General features: G+C 38.5%; 1 protein-coding gene across 1 annotated transcript; it reads left to right on the plus strand.

Annotated features, from left to right (window-relative positions):
• Positions 1-539: 539 nt before the first annotated feature.
• Positions 540-18,170, plus strand: LOC117289476 (integrator complex subunit 8-like). The gene is made up of 22 exons (XM_033770613.1): positions 540-621; positions 1,347-1,505; positions 1,968-2,130; positions 3,022-3,162; positions 3,934-4,008; positions 4,481-4,526; positions 5,671-5,994; positions 7,147-7,311; positions 7,778-8,008; positions 9,091-9,149; positions 9,719-9,864; positions 10,943-11,076; positions 11,588-11,698; positions 12,565-12,763; positions 13,390-13,505; positions 13,938-14,125; positions 14,946-15,101; positions 15,585-15,703; positions 16,041-16,269; positions 17,030-17,094; positions 17,650-17,693; positions 17,944-18,170. The coding sequence occupies exons 2-22, from the start codon at positions 1,373-1,375 to the stop codon at positions 18,058-18,060; spliced, it is 2,961 nt and encodes a 986-aa protein (XP_033626504.1). The 5' UTR covers positions 540-621; positions 1,347-1,372; the 3' UTR covers positions 18,061-18,170.
• Positions 18,171-21,020: the final 2,850 nt, after the last annotated feature.

The following is a 21,020-nucleotide window of genomic DNA, read 5'->3' on the forward strand; positions in this document are numbered from 1 at the left end:
AGAACATAGAATTAGTTGTTGTAAACTGGGTGAAAATGGTTAAAGGCTGGACATCTCTACCTCTGCAGAGTCTTTCTCAAAACCTTTGATGAAAACTTTGCAGACGTAAACACATCATCATTGTTATTGCTTGGTTTTTTCAGAAATTAAAGCCACAAGTTCACAGTCTTTAGGAGGGTGAATTGGGTTTGATTGTAACAACTTTTAGAAGAGTTAAAAATATAAATTAAACTAATGGACCATTCATGATTGAAATTAATTCGTTACATTTTAGTTGATTGACAATTTTTGTGCACTCTGCAGTATTTTAGATAAATCAAATTGCAAATTGGTCCTGATAAAAAGTTTATAAAACGATTTTTGTTGATGGTTTGGGGATTTTTTTTCTAGGGTCATAAACTGTACCTTTAAGTTTGGTTTAGAAAAACGCATGACGCAAATTTGACAACAGAGGGCGCTCAACAACAAATAAAAGTCACGACAAATTTTTTCCAAACAACTTAGAAACACTCACCGCTTGAGGGCGCTACACAGATCATCTCCGCACGAAAGACGTGGGAAAGGAATGAAAGATGCTCGTCTTATTTTGGTGTTGATTTCTCCAAAAATTGTGATTGAAATGTAAGTATAAGCAACGGAAACATCTTTATTTTATCTATTTTAATGTTATTGACTTACTTAATTGACTTACTCACCACGTGAACGTGCCGGGAGGAGAGACTACCGACCGGGGTCGGGGACTCGGCGGTCGGGGAGACGTCGTCAGCAGACGGTCCTGATTAGATACTGCCGAGTGCTGGGTCAGCAGACCATGGAAGACAGCTTAGTTTACAATCGGATTGGAGAAACCATCCATATCACAATCATCTTCAGAAACAGGCTAGGAACCGGTAGACGGAAAAGAAGACCCAGTAGAGACCCAGGAGAGGACGTACGTCATGGACATGGACTTTTGGTCGTGTGAATAAAACATTGTATGCATAAATAATTCATGTTTGGTGTCGGGTCAGATGTCAAATCGAAATCGAGGCAAAGCGCGCGACTATCTCTACTTTGCCTCGATTTCGATTTGACATCTGACCCGACATCAAACATGAATTATGCATACAATGTTTAATTCACACGACCAAAGTCCATGACGTACGTCCTCTACTGGGTCTCCTTTTCCGTCTACCCTAGGAACCCTAGCGTTTTTGCAGCTGTAAAGTAACCCGTCATTTGCCAGTGATTAACTAACGGCCAGCTCAACCAAAACAGTTATTGGTTAAACTGCCAAAACCATTGATGATCTACACCGATGTCATGTCTTAATTTTTAAACTTTTCTCTTTTGTAAGTTTTGACCAGATACATGTAGTTAAGTTCCAGTCAAGATGAATCCTGACATAGACCTTGATCCTCGGGCTACGCCACCACCACGTCCTAGGACTCCCGTTTCAACTCTTTGGTTTGAGTTCCTTCTTGATGCAAGTTTGCTTCAGAAACATCTAGCGCAAGAGAACCCAGGTACCCAAAATGGGTGTGGGCTTCCTTAATTATTAATAATTAATTGAGAATGTCATGAAAATAATTTTTGTCTCGGTGATCATGAGATGAAAATTATTTTAGCTTGTAAAAACGTATTTTCATGACATTTTTTTACTCATTTCACAAAAACTAAAGCACCTCAGCAACTAATATACTAAGGGAAGCTTTCTACTATCATTACCCTCAAACGTTGTAAGTTTAATGTAAATCTGTGGACATTGTGTTTTGTGTTACAAAAAGTACCCAGACCCTTTCAAGGGGTTCAGAGGTTTAGGGAATGTTGCCATCCTGGCTTCAGTTTCACAAATCTGATGATACACAGGTTTGGGTAAAAGAAAGACTTTATACTATGAAATTTGGCAATATTATACTTGTGCAGCATTTTGACAAATGCAATGTGTAACTTATGACTTACAAAGTGACTTGGATTTTTGATGACAGAGCCAACTGCCACGCAGCTGTTGGTGCTTTTTGTGGCACAGTCCATTAAGACAACGGGGGAGGAAGAGTCTGAGCAACAGAAACGTAAATCTGCGTCTTTGAAGTGTCTAGCATTGCAGGTGGCTGCACATCTCAATTGGAACATCAGCAGACTTCAGAAAGAGTAAGGCAGAAATACCTCTTCACCTTCCCCCCCCCCCTCATCCCCCAACCCCTCCCCCAAAAAAAATTTTTTTTTAAATAATAATAACAAATACACACACACACACCCAAGGTTGTACACGCCCGCAACCGTGTACTTCCTATTGTTCCTCTTATGTTTATACTTTAACTTTATTGCAACAGCTCCCATTGGTTTTGGGTGGCATGGTTGGCTTGTGCGTAAAGCGCTCACCTCTCACCAAGGTGACCCCTGTTCGATGCCCACCCAGGGCCATATGTGAGTTGAGGTGTGCGGTGGTTCTCTGCTGTGCCACGAGGGTTTTTCAGACTATTCGGTTTTCCTCCCTCGGGAAAAATCAAACACTTTCGATCTCTGGCTGTGCTCCGTGGTCATAATGAGTGGATGTGGCTGGCAGCCAAAGGCGCCCTTGCATGCCTGCTTCACGAACACGTTGTAGCCGCGTCCTTCGCAATTCAGCTCTTAGCTGCGAGTAAGGATGATTAGCCCCCCAAAATCATACATGTTTTCCAACTGTGGACCTTTCCTGAACAGTGGACCCTATTGTCCTCTTTTGTTATGTGTCCCCGGTTTGAATGTATATACCTACTCACGCAAACACCCCAAATTGTATTAAAATAAATAAATTAAAACAATAAATCAATGAATAAAAAATTAATCAACTAATCAAACAATTATTCAAAAAAAATATGAAACATCCCTAAACTCCCAGAGTTTGTTGTAATAAGACGTTCACAGTAGTTAGTTTAATGTAAATATTTTCACTGTTTGTTTGTTCAAACTATGTTCATGCTCTTGTTCTGTTCAGTTTTTTTACTTGCTCTCATCATCCAACTTATTCTGGAAACTTTATTTTCTGATTTTTCGTTTCAGGTTGCCTCTTTTCATGGTTCACAAAGCACTCAAGGATTTTGTTGAGTCCGTCTCGCCTCCGAATCTAAACATCCGTCCACACACAGATGTTTGTAGTCTGGAGGATTCGGTTCTTGTAGCTCTAGCAGTTTACAACAGATGGTAAATGAAAAACCGTTTCGTTTAATTTGAGGATTGGTAGACTAAGACCTAAGCCGTGTTCCTTTCAGACTTTTTTTGTTAAGAGTATTGCGACTTTTTTGGAGAACGACAAAAATAAATCCAATGGGGACGCATGGTAAACTGACCTCCCTGTCAACTTACTGCAACCATGATACAGGCCGAAAAAGGTTGCTGAAGATTTCCGCGCAGTAACTTAGAGGATTTGGTCTTATTATGAAATGCATATATGGCTAGATAGATAATTTAAAAGTAGAATCTAATGATCCAAACAAACATGCCTTGACATTGCACTGTTTTCCTTTCACGTCGGTGTTAGCGTCGAAAAAGGAAAGCCGAGCAATTTCGAGTGCTACTTGTGTGGACCATTATACTCTACTTTTAAAATATCTTTCAATATGTATTTCATAATACATGGTTTCAAACGCTTTTCAAAGACCAACTTGTCCGATCCAAGGCAGCGTACGTGTTCCTTTAACAGGGCCGTTATGAAGTCCAATTGGAACAGCTCCGTGCTGTAAACCTACCCCGTACCACGCTGGAACACTATGCCACTATCCCAGAAAATAAGTGCAGGGGGTGGGGGGAATGCACATCAGAATTACACCAAAGCCAGTCACGGTAACTTTCCGCGTGGTAGTAGAAGAAAAAGTGCCATGGGAACATGACCAACAAGACCAACAGAGAAAGAAGTCTCTAGATTAATCTATTCTCAAGCTTGATTTTAACCGTGAAGCTTATTTTTTTTTACAGGTGCATTAGAACGTTGCTTGACAGCGCTTACTCAACCAAGTCGAACAAGACATCCATCGCCAACATTGCAAATGGGTGAGTCTAAAAGTCAACAGGGCCCAAGTTCATGGCTCTGCTTACCGTAAGCATAGATTGGGCCGCTTATGGAAGCTGGGGATTCCATGCTATGACACAAGCGTATTTCATGGGTAAGCAGAGAATTTTTACTTGTACGGTAATCAGCGCTTACACAGCTAGCACAGAGATTTGGCGCTTGTACGGTAAGCGGAGAATGGTGATTGTAAGCCCAGAATTAAGCACTAAGCAGAGCCATGAAATTGAACTAAGCTGTGTTTAAAGCTCTAGAGAGATTCTTGTTGTGGTGCAGCATCTTGAGTTGCTCTCAGGCAGACCCTTGAGACGGCACAGAACAGCTAATGAACGGAATTTTCACGAAGATGGTGCACGATGTATGATTCTGTCTGATGAAAGACTTAACAAAAACTGCAAATATTTGAAGTCTCTTATAAACCACCTTTCTGATTTCGGTATTTTGTTTTGATTCCAGGTCCAATATGAATGTGGCTGGAATTAACGAGATGGTCATCAAAACAGTGAGTAAATATTAACCAGGGATGAGATTGTTCAGACTTTTTATGTCGGCCTGGTGAAGAAAATCAGACAATATTTGTTTCCACAAATAAAGAAATCCTGCTCATTGGTCTACTTCTCTAGTGCTTTGGATACTGTTCCCAAAAGCTCTTTGGAATCTATAACCCCATGGGTTGCCAAACTGTAAAAGTGGCATCATTTTCAACATACCTTTGAATTTGTATCCAAGTTTCAGACTTTTTCTTTAGTAAGGACTCTCACCCCTGATCACATTACCACCCCACTTACAAATATGTGATGGTTTTTACCTCAAAAACAACCAAAAGTAATATTGCACCACAACACCTTGTAAACCATTACAAGCTGCTTTAAAGTAATAGGTACCATACGTCAAAACATAGCTCCAAATATCTGGCAGAAAAAGAAGAACAAAAAACGGAGCATTTTGATACACCCCTGGGGATGTGATACAGGGCTATATATGAATCACTTATTAATGTTCATTTTGGATTTACCCATACACCGATGTGTGTTAGCACTGTATACTCAGTACTTTCCCCAGTCCTGTGAACAAAATATCACAGGCATGTTACTCGGGTGGGATTCAAACCCACGACCCTGGCAATTCTAGAGCAGTGTCTTACCAACTAGACGACCGAGGTTGCCAGGTAGCTAGAGGCAGTTCGAATCCTATGTAACATGCCTGTGATATTTTTTTCACAGGACTCGGGAAAGTACCGAGTATACAGTGCTAACACACATTGGTGTATGGGTAAAACCAAAATTAATATTCTTTATCCCCGATGCAAATTTGACATCTCTTATTATTATTGTTGTTGGCACTCCAACTCCTATAGATAAAACTTGGAAAAACAACAATTATAATTTGAGAGTAACTAAAATCTCTTTTGAAGGAGTGGTGGCAGTATACTCTGCTCGTCTTGAGGACAAGCAGAGTATACTGTTTGAAACGTCGAGACCAAACCGGCTCTTTTCAGAGCCACCACTCCTTCAAAAGAGATTTTACTCATGGTTGTACCAGCAAGTTTACTATTCATATTTATATTTTATAGTTACTCTCGTATCTCCGCACCATGCAAAGCTTCAAACACCAATTATAATTTGCATTCGAATTGGTCATTTCAGGTTAAGGATACCCTACAGGAATCTGTAAGTTTTCTGGAACGTTGTCTTAAGATCAACAGAGACATCTCCATTCCCAACATGAGGACATTCCAAGAACTACCACCACCAACAACAACCACTGAACTCCCTCCGACCAATGGCGAAACAGAGACTTCAGCAATGACCAATCACAGACAGGATACAGAGCGGGAGTCTCTTCCCGTTTTGAGCAAGGATCAGTTTCTTTGTTTGTTGTATTATGACCTCGGCAGTTTGTATTTTCATCAGAGACTTGTTGTCACGGCAACAGAGATGTTCAATAGGGCGGCTGTTACTCTTCCCTCGGTGAGATACACCTCTTATAAATATTACTTTTGAGTTTAAAGGCAGTGGACACTATTTGTAATTACTCAGAATAATAATAAGCATAAAACATAACGAGTAATGGAGAGCTGTTGATAGTATAAAACATTGTGAAGTAACGTAGTTTTTGAGAAATAAGTAATTTCTCACTTAAATATTTGAATTTGATTTTGAGACCTCAGATTTTGATTTTGATGTCTCGCAATAAAGCATCTGTAAGCACACAACTTGTGCAACAAGGGTGTTTTTTCTTCCTATACTCGCTCACAACTTCGACGACCAATTGAGGTCAAATTTTCACAATTTTGTGCATATGTTTGATGTGATACACCAAGTGAGAAGACTGGTCCAGACAATTACCAGTAGTGTCCAGTGTCTCGAAGATTCTCATTCAAAAGCTTCACTTCTTTCAAGTTATTAGACTTTGCTACACTTTGGAATTCCTAATCCGAAGCTATTTCTCTCAACTGGCTTTTAAAAGCACAAACCATTAAGAGGCCGTTCACAATTTTTAACATGTTCACAAGTGTACAAACTGTATACTTTTTCAAAACCCCCTCCCTTCCCCCTAAAAGTGTACAAAGAAAAAGTTAGTGTTGTAATCAAGTCATCTTTGCTCAAGTCAAGTCAAGTCACAAGTCATTTTTGCTCAAGTCAAGTCAAGTCACAAGTCATTTTTGCTCAAGTCAAGTCAAGTTCCAAGTCATCTTTGCTCAAGTCAAGTCAAGTCCCAAGTCATCTTTGCTCAAGTCAAGTCAAGTCCCAAGTCATCTTTGCTCAAATCAAGTCAAGTCCCAAGTCATCTTTGCTCAAGTCAAGTCAAGTCCCAAGTCATCTTTGCTCAAGTCAAGTCAAGTCCCAAGTCATCTTTGCTCAAGTCAAGTCAAGTCACAAGTCATTTTTCCTCGAGTCTAGTCAAGTCACAAGTCAAATTTTTGCAAGTCAAGTCACAAGTCACATAATGTCCCAAATAAGTCGCAACAAACCTAAGTAAAATCTTTCCGTCGACTACCTTTGTTTCGCCTAAACCCCTAAGCCTTAACCAAAACAAAGCTTCCGTAACACCAAGAAATTACATTGGAAGATACCATTGTTAAACCTCCCTTTGAAATATTGAGTATGTTTTGTTGGCAGCTTTCTGGGTCCGTTTACTGCGACATAGATTCAACAACTCTGCAAGGTTATTTATCTGCCTGCGTAGGGTGCCAGAGGCTCCTAACCCCAGATCAACCCAGTCGAACCGTCCCTGCAGGACCCATCATCCAAAAGATCGAGAAAAGCAGACAAGATGGTTTCAAAGTAAGCGTCAACACAAATTCAGAAGATTCTCAAAGTTTAAGAGATGTTAAATTTGCATCGGGGATAAAGTATATTAATTTTGGATTAACCCTTACAACGATGTGTGTTAGCACTGTATACTCGGTACTTTCCCGAGTCCTGTGAACAAAAAATCACAGGCATATTACTCGGGTGGGATTCGACCTGCCTCTAGCTACCGGGCTCGGTGGTCTAGTTGGTAAGACACTGCTCCAGAATTGCAAGGGTCGTGGGCTCTAATCCCACCCGAGTAATATGCCTGTGATTTTTTGTTCACAGGACTCGGGGGAGAGTATACAGTGCTAACACGGTGTAAGGGTTAAACGAAAATTAAGATTCTCTTTACCAAGTACATTTTTATGCTAAATTTTTTTTTGAGTAGTTACCAATAGTGTCTAGTGCCTTAATACAACTGTAAAATACTTTATCAACTTCTCTTTTTTTCCAGGGCATTGCTGAACTTCTCGAGGAGGACAATTGTAAATTACAAACCCCACTCTCCTATCGAGACTACCTCCTTAACATCGTCCTCTTGCAGCCAGACGTCAACATTGAGATCAAGCATCACGTTTTAATCCTCAGTGTAATTAGGAGATACAAGGAGGCGTCCATTATGCCTCCTCATCATCTTGAGGCTATAGGAAGTGCCTCACAGAAGAATCTGGAGGTACTAGGGACGGTGAGTGCACATGAATTATAGGAGATCAAATAATAGAACTCAGTGTTATTAGAAGGTAACAAGAAGCGGCCATTATGCCTCCTCATCATCTTGAGGCTATAGGAAGTGCCTCACAGAAGAATCTGGAGGCACTAGGGACGGTGAGTGCACATGAATTATAGGAGATCAAATAATAGAATAAAGAGTAAATCCTCAGGGTTATTAGGAGGTAACAAGAGGCGGCCATTATGCCTCCTCATCATCTTGAGGCTACAGGAAGTGCCTCACAGAAGAATCTGGAGGTCCTAGGGATGGTTAGTGCATATGATTTAAAGGAGTTAATACAGGGGTGTGATTTCTCTGTTTAAACCCCCCGCCCAAAAAAAATAATAATAATAATAATAATAATAATTATATATATATATATCAAATGAATTATATCAAATATTATAAACCACAAGGGAAACTGACTGGGTACATTTTTAAATGATTTAGGATTGAACAAAGAAAATTATATATATATATATATATATTCATAAGAAAATTATGATAAAACCATATGGAACATCCCAGAATGCAGAGTAGGGCTCTCAAAACCAAAGATAAATATAAGGCATAAAAAAACAAAAAATGATGTTGGTGTAACGGGCCCCCAAAAATAGGGTACATGTAGGTGGGTAGGGATTTTTTTTCTTCTTCTCCCTTCCAGCAACGAATATGACATGTTTTCTAATTGTTTAAGCCGGTAGTATGCACGATAACAACAGAAAACAAGGCTACACACAATAAATAGTATATTTTTAAACTCTTGATGACTTCCCTTGAAACAAAAAAAATTTATCCAGGGTCAGCCGTATTTTTAGGGTAGGTCGCGTCACCCCAACATAACATATATTTTTGTTGTGCCTAATGGAAGCAGGCTTTGTACCCACAAGTCGCCTCAGGACCTTGAGGGCTTTTGGGACAACCCTCCAGTTTGGAGGTACTTGGGATAAATGAGGCCAGTTTGGACCTCATTGAGACCATCCCTGTGATCAGACTGAACAAGAAAGAAACATCAACTTGAAAGAAAAGTTAACTCGACCGTGTTGTCTTTATTTCAGTTTCTTAAAAGAGAATTTCAGCAAGGCACAAATAAGAACAAACTTATGACACTAGTCAGGTAAGTAAATTGAGTGTTTAAATCTAAAAAACTGCTAAACATGTCTTTAAATTGTCTTAAAATTTTAGCTAGCACCCCAAAACTCAAGAACAAATTAATTTGTTGTCTTACATTGTCCGTAATTTTAACAATAGTTAAATTTGCTTCTTTATTATGCTTTTCCATTATGCAGCCTCCAAAAAAAAAATTATTTTCCTTGTGCAACTTTTCTATTGTGTTGTTGTTGTTTTTTTGTTTTTTTTATCTCATTGATATTTTTTATTGTGATTCCGCTTTCTTAATTATTTTGTTAAATTACTGTTCTTGTAAGTTTACTTGCAATTCAGCTGATGCCGCGTTTTGTAAATTTGTATAATAAACCCTTGATGAATGAATGAATGACTCTACTAGGGTCAAAATATGAGACCATTAACAACCATTCTTATACAAGCGTTTGAAGATAAACTAGAATGTGTCTCTGCTTGTCTGAGATCTATGACTATTTATTCTAAGAGTTGTCAAATATCAAGAAAACATGGTCCCTTTCTGAAGAAACTGAAATCTAGAAAGTGATTTTTCTTTTTTGGTAGATGTTTGTGTTGTGATGAAAGGCTTTCCAAACATCTTCAACAATCTCTTCAAGATTCTCTCACAAGAGAAGAGTTACTTGAAGTCTGCGGAGGGAAGATGGAGGATGATTCAGTGGAGCAGAAGATGTGCGTCTCTTCCGAGTGTGGTAAGAAGTTAGATCAACCTCAAGGAATCGTTAAGAGATGTTAGAAAAATATGTGATACGATAAAGCAAAAAGAGTTGTTTGTCGGAAATATCTGTATGAAGAAACAAGCCAAAAACAGGCCAACGAAATGTGAAATTGTCAGAAAAAATTTGTTTTGTAAAATTAAATGCCAAAATATATCTTGTTTTATATTTGCAACTTCCTTCCCGATAAATACCTCAAAAAGATGTTAAATAAGCATTGTTTCAATTAACATTTGAACTTTAAACCCCGTTTTCTCAGTTTCATTTTCTCCCATCTCATGGTGTTTCTACTTTTGCAACTTTTGAACCAAAGTTGGTATCAACATGGAGATTTAAACAGCATTAAAGCATAGTTTTTGTTCTTATCATGTGTACAAAAATAAAAAATGAGCTGGGTCGACAAGCAACCAATTTTTGTATCATTGGCATGTTGAAACATGTTGTGTAGCAGCGTGTTGTATATAATATGTCAACATTGATCATCATCAGAACAAATATTTGTTATACCTCGGTAACAAACTGTGAAGTATGATTGGTCAAGAACCAATCACGTGACGTGCAACAAAACTGCATGTTACATGGGTCGGGGGTCGGGTAACAAGAAAAGTGATGTACGCCGGTGTACATCACCTTGATCGTTCCCAGTGTTGGTCGATTTCCAGCGCTGTGTACGAAACACTCACGGGTTCGAGGGAACAGTAAGGAATTGTTTCTTGTTCGTCTGCTTATTAGACAATGAATACTCCGTCGTAATAGTGTTTGAAGATGACAACAGAACTTCGAGAAGAGGAATAACAATGTTACCAAGGTATAACAAAACAATTGTTGCACGCTGTGATTGGGGTCCATGGGTTTTGTACACCCTCGGTGGCAAATGGAACCCTCGGCTTCGCCTTGGGTGCCATTTCCTTCCTCGGGTGTACAAAACGCCATGGACCCCGTCACAGCGTGCAACAATTGTATAATGTAACTGGTGACCCCGATTGAAGAAACAAATTGGTTTGTTATACAAATCTGGTTATAAAGAGCTTGAATTTGATTTTTTTTTTTTCAGACAATGTCGCTCTCCAGTTGGGCAAACTAGAACAGAGGTTACTTCTGAGTAATAGCAACACAGACTTGGAGAATATTCTCGCTCAACTACATCGACTTGGACCAGGAAAGCACTACTCAAATATTAACAGTAAAGTAAGTACTAATTAACTATAAATAAAAGTGGACTTGCAGAATCTCTTTAGAGTGAGTGTTGGCTCTAAAAAGGGCCAGTTTGGTCTCAATGTTTCGAACAGTATACTCCTTTTCAGAGCCAACACTCCCTCAAAAGAGATTTAATGCATGGTTTTACCCGCAAGTGTACTATTATTTATATTTCATTCTATCCCAGCCTATTTTCTATACCATTTGCCCGGGTAATAGTTAAAAAGCAGGACAGTTCTTTTCAGAACTGAGAAGTCTCCCGAACCCCCGAACATCTGCTCGGCGGTAGTAAAATAAAGCAAGACAGTTCTCTAAGAACAAACTCTACCTGGCAAGTAGATTCACACATGGTGTTACCGCAAACCAAATATACGTTGATACCTCACCACGCAATGCCTCAAGACCTATAGTTTTTTCTTATTCTTCACACCATTCTTCATAGAATCTTATCAATGACTCTAATGATATAATCATTAAATGATAACTCCTACTTTATTGATAGTGGCAGATTGAGAAAAGCTATGCTTTTATTCTGGACGGCATGGGAGACAAGAAGACTCAAGATATGCTGTTTTTATTGTTAGTCAAGGCACAACACTGCACTCAGATTAAAGTAAGTTACTGTCTCTGTCTCTAGAATAGTAGAGTGTCATGTTATCAGACATGCCAACTCTCGTATCCCAGAAATAGGGACAAACCTAGACTGATTTTTTTGTTGTCGCGGGAGGTGATCATACGGAAACTGTATACTTTACTATTTTGGGGGTCAAACAAACTTTGGGTTGCCTGCTCTGTTTTTTACTAGCCCATTTGTAACATTAATGCAAACTATTTTCAAAACTTTTTTGTTTTCATTTTTAAATGATCTTACCCGCTAATTTCTGGCCTTGATAAACACTCTGTCGTCAACATCCATTTTGATGGGTTCGTGATTAGAGGATCGGCTTTATAAAAAAAAAAATTTTTTTTTTAAAGTTCAGGTCTGTGTTATTATGATTCTTATTGTTTTGTAAATTGTCACTGCTTTATTTGATAAACAAAAGTTCAACAAAAAAGAAATACAGACAAGTGAAAATGTACTGCCAAAAAGAATACAATAGTGGAGAGAGTTTTTCAATGAGTAAAGTTCCAAGTGGGGTCTTCAATTAATATAATCTATGAAGATGTTCCTGGTAAATAAAATTGCCTCAAGAAGAAAGATTAGAATGAATTTTTTTTTCCCCACAATTTTGCCTTGATTATAAATTATGTTTAACTAAGGAGAGGTTTGCGGTAACACCATGTCAACATCTCTTTTGGGTAGTGTTGGTTCGTCATTGACCACCGGTTCTTTTTAGAACCAACACTACTCAAAAGAGATTTTCAAACGGTGTTACCGCAAACCTCTCTTAGTCTTAATTCCACCATGCAAAGTTTCAAATCCTACTTATTAAAATGATGTTGGTATAAAAAAGATACACATTTCTATCTCTTTCCTAGAATTACTCAACAGCTAAATCCCTACTGCAGACTGCACACGCTCTAGTCCGTGACACATCCTTCAAGCTACAAAAAGCGCTATTACATGAGGTACTATATGTGGAGTTGCTGAGTGGAGAGGCCGATAACCAGACCACTGAAGCAGGCAAACAAACCATAGCACAAAGGATACAAGCGTGCTTAGCAAGTGCCAAGAGTGGTAAGAGTGTTTGGTGCCTTAGTTTCTTTACTAATCTTGCTTAGCAGAAACTGGGTACCAGCCATAATTTAGGTCTACATTGTTGCATCTGGTGCCCTACTCAAAATTTGCTAGGCAGTATTTTCTGTCTAATTGCTTTATAAAATTGGGCCCAGAGGTGAGGATAGAATAATGTGTTTTAATGGCACTGGACAACTTTGGTAATTGTCAAAGACCAGTATTCTCACTAGGTGTACCCCAACATAGGCATAAAATAACAACCCTGTGAAAATTTGTACTCTATTGGTCATCAAAGTTGTGAGAGAATAATGAAAGAAAAAAAACCTTGTTGCTCAATGTGTGTGCTTTCAGATGCCTAAAAAGATATTACAAGACTTCATGCCGGAAGCTTTTTAATATTTTAGTAAGAAATAACCTCTTTCTCAAAAACTGTTTTACTTCAGAGTTGTTTCTCACAATGTGTTGTACTATCAACAATTATCAACAGCTCGTTACCAAGTAAGTTTTTAAGCTAAACATTATTTTGAGTAGTTACCAAACATGACCAGCGCCTGAGGGCCTCGATCTTGGCTTGAAAAAGTGCATAAGAATTACTGTTCTGATTATTCTCCTGATTTTGTTTTCAGAACGTGACATTACACCGAGGGATAAGATGCTAGATGAGTGTGTGATTCATCTACTCAACTCTGGTAACTGGATTGATGCTATGGGAGCAGACTTCATTGGTACCCAGTACTCAATGGTAAATTGTCTGGTTATAAATTGTTTGGCTATAATTGCTTCTCTCCACCCAGGGTTTAATGGGTACCTGTGAGGGCAGATATGGTTCTTTTGATTGATTTAGCCGAGTAGCGCATAATTGTTGCACAGGCTGTATACTCCCCAGGGAGCTGAGATGGTTCAAGGGGATGGATTAAGGCCCATCCTGGGGTCGATTTCACAAAGAGTTAGGACTAGTCCTAACTTAATACTAGTCCTAAGAGATATCAAAAACGTACAGCTAGTCCTATGTTAGGAGTAGTAACTGGTCCTAACTCAAGATAAGACTAGTCCTAACTCTTTGTGAAATACACCCCTGTGGTAATAATGTTGGAAGCGCTTTGAGACGCGCTTTGGGTGTGTAAAGTAACATAAAACAAACGGTTATTATTATTTTCATTCTTTCTGTCTTCAGTTGGGTAAAGTGATAGCTGCTGTTTGTCATGATCTCTCCATCGGCAACGAGGCATTAAAGACTTCAACCTGTCTGTGGAACGCTACTCTACAGATATTCAGCTCCGGGAATAAACAGGTTAAAAGAAACAGCGCTGGCAAACCAACCGCTACGGTGCAGAGAGAATCTATGCTGGCCATTATGTTCAGGTAAGTAGTGGTAATTATTATTCATTATTCAACCAATGCTTGTTATTATGTTAAGATAATTAGTATAAGTTAAACTTGAAGGAACACGTTGCCTTGGATCGGACGAGTTGGTCGTTGAAAAACGTTTGAAACTGTTTGTTATGAAATGCATAAGGTTAGATAGATAATTCAAAAGTAGAATATAATGATCCACACAAATTTGCCTCGAAATTTGCGAAGTAACATGGTTGGCCGCCGACCGTGTTAGTCGAAGAGGAAACCACGCAATTTCGAGGCATATTTGTGTAGATCATTGTATTCTACTTTTACAACATCTTTCTAACCACATACATTTTATATCGAACGGTTACAAGCGATTTTTATATACTAACTCGTCCGATCCAAGGCAACATGTTCCTTTAATTATAAAATCAATGCTAGTCATAATCTTTAGGTGACAAAATTGATATATCTTCATTATTTGTTTGGCTTTACTCGATACAGTTTTGTTATAGACGAGACTCTTTGCAAATTTGTGAGATTCATAATTCCGTGGTGTTCATTTGTAAATGCTATGGCCAGAGATGCTGTCTCCTGCTGTCATCTTGCTAAACGTTGGTTTACTCAATAATTTTGATGCAGGTACCATGACTCTTTTTGCTGTTTTTTTAAAAAGCAGATGCTCTTTTCAGATAGGTTTTTGATGTAATATGGCTTTAATTTTATCTTTCTTGCCTTTTGCCTGTAAATCAAGCTTGCGTTGACAAAAACCAATCCATGTCCCTATCTCTAATCTGAGAATGGTAGTTTTGGATAACGATTCTTTCATTTTGACCATCAGGTCGGATTTTCTTCAGTTCTTGAAGCATCTTCGCTCACCTCTTTGTCTCTCTGTGATGCTTTCTTGTCTGGTGAAGTTGCATAATGTCTTAAGAGACGATAGTCCCAATGAGCTATCACATGAACACACCAAACTCTGGCCAACCACTGTTACCAAGTAAGTTGTATTTAATAGATGGAAAATTGGAAAGGGGGAAGAAAGAATATTAATTTTTTGTTTGTGGTTTTACCAATAAACACCGATGTGTTCTAGCACTGTATACTTTCTCGAGCTCAATGCTTTGTTATTAAGACATCTGCTCTAGCAATGCAATGGTTACGGGTTTGAACCCTACTCGGGTGATTTGCCTGTGGAATATTTTCACAGAGTATACAGTGCTTACAGTAATACACACCGGTGTATGGGTAATAAGAAATTACATTCTATATCCCTGACTCAAAACTACTCTAAATTTTGTCCATGTAATTTAAAATACATACCATAAAACAAACTCATAAACAAATTCTTTCAAAGTAAATTGACACTTTTTTGCACACTGATAAATCTACAGCTAAATCGTTGTTTTTTTTTTTTTTTTTTTGGGGGGGGGGCACAGTTTTGAAATGAAATTAAAGTGTGTAATCATGCTTTGTTTTGCAGTGTGAGTTCCATTAATGTTGATTCTGTAACCATGGTTATGGGTCAGCTGATCAGTCATGTAATCAATGTCAACCCTAGCCAGCCCTCCTGGCTGAGGACCCAAGCCGATCTCCACTATGGTGAGTTTACTTGTTTTTTTTTCAAGAAATTAAACTTGAAAAAATGTCTTGTTACTTTGGATGGTGATTATTGGTATAAATTTCATAAAGTTAGTTCCATATCGGATATTGGATACCAATGTTGCTTTTTGATATTGGATATTCACATATGTTTGTACAGCGAATGTCAATGTTGCTTTTTCGATATTCACCGAATAAATCAACGGGAATGTCCAATATCCAATATTGATGTACAATATCCAATATAAAAAAGCAACATTGATATTCTCTGTACAAACATATTTGAGCATCCAATATCCAGTATTGAACTATTGCATAAATTTCTTGCCTTTCTCAGGGAACAATCAGTACGCCTCAGCCCTGCAATTCTATCTGCAGTCAGCGAGTATTATAACAGGGTTTTTTGAGATGCCCCCTCCTCGCGATGTCTGGAACGACCAAGTGTATCGCCGTTTAATCAAGTGTTGCAGTCAGTTACAGTGTTTCACTCTAGTGGCATTGTTGTGTCAGTTCTTACAGCCGGTAGACTACACAACAGCATTCAAGGCGTTGCAGGAGAAAACATGGTGAGTATGTCGAGAAAAAAATAAAAATAAATCTTAGATGATGTTAATGTGTACGATTAATTTAAAAAAGTATTCCACATTTTCATTTCTGTGTGCTTTCATAGGCAGCATTCATCCTTTTGAGAATTTTTTATATTTCTAATTTACCAATTAATTTTTAAGCCGAGTCACAATTTTGTTTTAATTTGAAAAAGCTGTCTTTTTTTTTTTGTATTGTGTGAAAATTTTTTGATTTTCTTTTCAATATCAAGTAATGAAACTGGCTAGTAAAGATAGCTCAGTTTGTAGAGTGCCGGCATGTCAATCTGGAGGTTGCATGGTTAAAGGCAGTGGACACTATTGGTAATTACTTAAAATAATTATTAGCATCAAACCTTTCTTGGTGACGAGTAATGGGGAGAGGTTAATAGTATAGAACATTGTGAGAAACGGCTCCCTCTGAAGTGCCATAGTTTTCCACAAATTTGATTTTGAGACCTCAGATTTAGAACTTGAGGTCTCGAAATCAACCATCTAAACGCACACAACTTTGTGTGACAGGGGTGTTTTTTCTTCCGTTATTATCTCGCAAGTTCGATGACCGATTGAGCTCAAATTTTCACAGGTTTGTTATTTTATGCATATCTTGAGATACACCAACTGTCTTTGACAATTACCAATAGTGTCCACTGCCTTTAAGTCCTGCTCTAGTCAATTTGTCTTTGTTCAACCCAAAATTATTTGTGTTTCTGAATGATTTCTTGTGATTTTCTTTGCCTAGTTACGACGCTTGTGATGCTCTGTATGACTGTATCTGGGACGTCACTCTACTGGAATATCTCATATGTATCCTTTAATCCATGCAGTCAATGTAGGGGATGCAGTGACCAGATTATTATTAAGTGTGCTATTTGTTTGGGGTTTGCTGTTTTTCTTTTTAAATTTGGGGTGTTGGAAGTTTTGTGACTTGTTTCGAGTATTGGTTTACCATAATGTATAGCGACATAATCTTGGTGCAAGACGTTTTTAATCACTATCACTCAGCTATCGCGATAGCCCTCTCCACGCTGCCCACATTTCTATTGATCAATAGCGGGAAAACTTCCAGATCACCGCCACATTGTTCTTGCTGACAGGTTTGCAGCTTCCAGAAAAGCCCTCTATCAGTGGAATATTTGGAACGTACTCTGTAGTGATGAGTGTGTGTACATGTTTGTAGGCCTTGTGGTTTTACCAACTCATCAGAGACCGTCTTGCAGTAAGACTAAAAGCCACATAGATCTACACCAGGTTTTTTTTGTACAGCTTTGATTGTACGGATAAAGAGAGAATCACAAGGAACAGAAGTGCCCTCTTAAAACTATTTGATTAGGTTTCCTTAATAGTTTTTCCCACCATCAGGTCTTCATGGGAAACGGAATGAAGTAGAGAAAAAACAAAGAGCGGTAAGTGTTTAAATAGATATTTGCATAAAAACTTTCTTGGTAAAAAGCAACGCGGAGCTGTTGATAGTATAAAACATTGTGAGAAACCACTCCCTCTGAAGTAACTAAAATAATTCTTTTTAGGGGGGATTCGGTTGAATTCTATTAAATTGGGAATCTTTGAACAAATTCCAAGAAGCTTGGTAGAATTAAATTGACTTCTCTCAGCTCAGTTGATTTATTTTGTTTGTTTGAATTCTTCTGACGGCAGATACAAGCGATGAGTGAAGCGGAGCTAAATACGAGTAACCCAGAAAACATCCTGAGTGCTGCGACTCAGTGGAGAGCTTGCAAACTACTGCGAGCAATGACCAAGCAGTATTTATAACCACATTCACCTTCTTTCGAGAGAGAGCATCCTTTATAGACTGTAATAATAATAATAACAATAATAATAAAAATAAACATTTCTATGGCGCTCTACAATTAACACAGCGCCTCACAAGAAAAACAAAATAACATAAGTAGAAAGCAAAACAAAAGAAAATTACAGGAGGCTCTCAGTGGGGAAACAAAAACGTTTTGAGAGACCGCTTGAAGATCGAAGTAGACTCTGCTTCTCTGACGTCACAAGGCAGTTGGTTCCAAAGCTTATGAGCTGCATTGAAAAATAGACTGTATCGAATAAGACATCACCATTCAAATACCTGCCCCTGCCCTACAACATGGTGTCAGTGTTTCTGTAGGCGTGTACGTGTATAGGTGCATGGGTGTGCCGTAGAAATCAAACTGGGAACACTGCGTGCCTCATTGATGTACGCGTTTAGACGCGCAAACGGCCTACACTACAAGATGGCCACTTTCATAGCAACAAAGGGGTTATTTGATCAGTCTACATTGTATAGATCCACAGATATCACTTCTCGGGAATAAACTTATTTACCATCACTAAGCATGCTAAGAGGAATTAATGAGCAGTTTAAAACTGTTGGGGCGTCGTGGCCGAGCGGTCTAGGGTGGTGGACTCAAGTTGAATCCTTGCCTGGTCAGCCTGGCTACACTTGTGTCCTTGAGCAAGGCACTTAATCATAATTGCTTCTTGGAAAATATGTGTGTAAACTCTTTTACAATCTCCAAGAGGAACTTATTAGAAGTTTAGGATCTGTTCCGTAGACTTGGCACTAATGGCTCATTGATAGAGTGCCCTGAATATCAACAGATGCCACCTCTTAGAATAAATTGTGGAAACTCTTTTACAAATACCAAGAGGAACTTATAAGAAGCCTAAGAACTGATTATGGGGTGTCGTGGATGAGCGGTCTAGGGCGGTGGACTTAAGTTCTGTAACATTTTCAGAATTTGGGTTTGAATTATGGTGTGGTTAGTCGCAGCGTCTCTGTTCTTGAGCAAGACACTTTATATCATAATTGCTTCTCTACACCTAGGAGTATGAATGGGTACTGCGGAGAGCTGGGGAGTAACCTGCGATGGACTGGCATCCTGTCCAGGGGGGATGGAAATATTCTCAATCATTTAATGCCATGAAAACCGGATATGAACTCTGGCCTGATGAGCCATATTGGATTGGGACAGACTTTACTTTACTTTTAAGAATACTCCGTACCCACAATTAGCCAATTTACAGAGCACCCATATTTCAACAGATATTGCATCTTGGAAATAAGTGTAAAAAAATGTTTTACAATCACTATAAAGGTGAATGTGTAAAAGTTTTAGAACTTTTTCTGTACCCAAGCATTATTGGTTTAGTGACAGAACGCCCTCAATATCAACAGATGCCACATCTTGGAAATGGGTGTAAAGTCTTTTTTAATCACCAAAAGGAACTTATAAGAATTTTAAAAACTTTTTTGGGGGTACTTTATAGAGCGCCCTCAATATCAACAGATATCACATCTTGGGAAATAAGTGTGTAAGATCTTTTACAATCACCAAAAGGTACTTATAACAAATTTTAAAGTTTAAGAATTGTTGTGTAGACTTTGAAACCGTTAGCTCATTGAAAGAAAGTCATCAACAGATAGTACATCTTGGAAATAAGTGTATAAAATCTTTCCCTTCGTTTAAGCAACTAGTAATGTGCATCACTCTAGAGCAAAATGAGACATTGTAAATAAAGGTTTGTACAGTTCAAAGATATCTTTTGGTAGGTTTTCATAATTTTTTTAATAACTTTGGAAAACAATAATGGTAATTGTCAAAGACCAGCAAATGTAGACCTTTAAAAAAAAATAAGATGAAGTCAAATGCAGAGACATTGGAATAATTTAGTTTATGATTAAGTACATAATTATTTGTTTACATGCAAAACAAGTTTTCTGGTTTTGCTATGTTCTGCCATAACAGTCACTGTGTGAAGGTGCACCTGGCTATGACTGATGAATGTTTTACTCGACAAATTGTCTCAAAACATGATATGGCTTAAAAAGCATATAATTACACTATGTCTACCAGTTCTGGTTGCTGCAATAATGGCTGGTATTTCGTTTTCAAAAAGGTACATGCAGTATACATAAATGTGACTGGGGAACCAGGGCCCAATTTCATAGAGCTGCTAAAAATTGTGCTTGGCATGAAATTTTGGCCTTGATATAAACAGCCGTCGATTTCACAAAACTTCCTAATTTAAGACTAATCTTGGGACTTAGGATGAGTCCCAACCCTGTACTGTAGCATGCAGACCTTAAGACTAATCCTACGTTAGGACGAGTTACTCGTCCTAACTCGAGATTAGACGAGTCCTAACTCTTTGTGAAATCGACCCCTGGACTATACCAACCAAATTGGGCCCCTGGTATTTCCTTCCTCCATGCTGAAACATGTATGTACCAATCAATGCAGCGCATACGAATAAACCGTCTAGCAGTGTCACAAGGAAATATGGGAATAGCACGTGTTTGACTCTCCTGTTTATAATAAACCGATCCACTATTGACCAATCACAACGCAACGAAGGTCCGACAAATAAGGTCCGACATGCGTGCGCGTATGCTTGGCGCGCGCGGTAGAGTTGTGCAGAAAGGCATTGGAGAGCCCCACGTGTTCTTGCTCTCACACGTGCGTCCAGGGCGGAGCCTAATGGGTCGGTCTATTGCCATTCCATTTGTTTGTATCAATTTAGAAGAACAAAGTTTCCCCATTGAAAAGCACTATCGACAGTGACAATTTCGTAGTGCAGAAAAATCAATTGCCGCCGCTGAGATTCAGTCATGGCGTCGGGCTACAAAACATTAAAATGTGTGTAAAAATGTAGACAGATTTTTGAGCCCCCAAAAAGGTATAGGCCTAAAGCGTAAACGTTTTGCCTAGTTATTGTTGTTGAATGCT

The sequence above is a fragment of the Asterias rubens genome, chromosome 4, assembly GCF_902459465.1.
Source record: "Asterias rubens chromosome 4, eAstRub1.3, whole genome shotgun sequence".
In the NCBI taxonomy this organism is placed as follows: Eukaryota; Metazoa; Echinodermata; class Asteroidea; order Forcipulatida; family Asteriidae; genus Asterias; species Asterias rubens.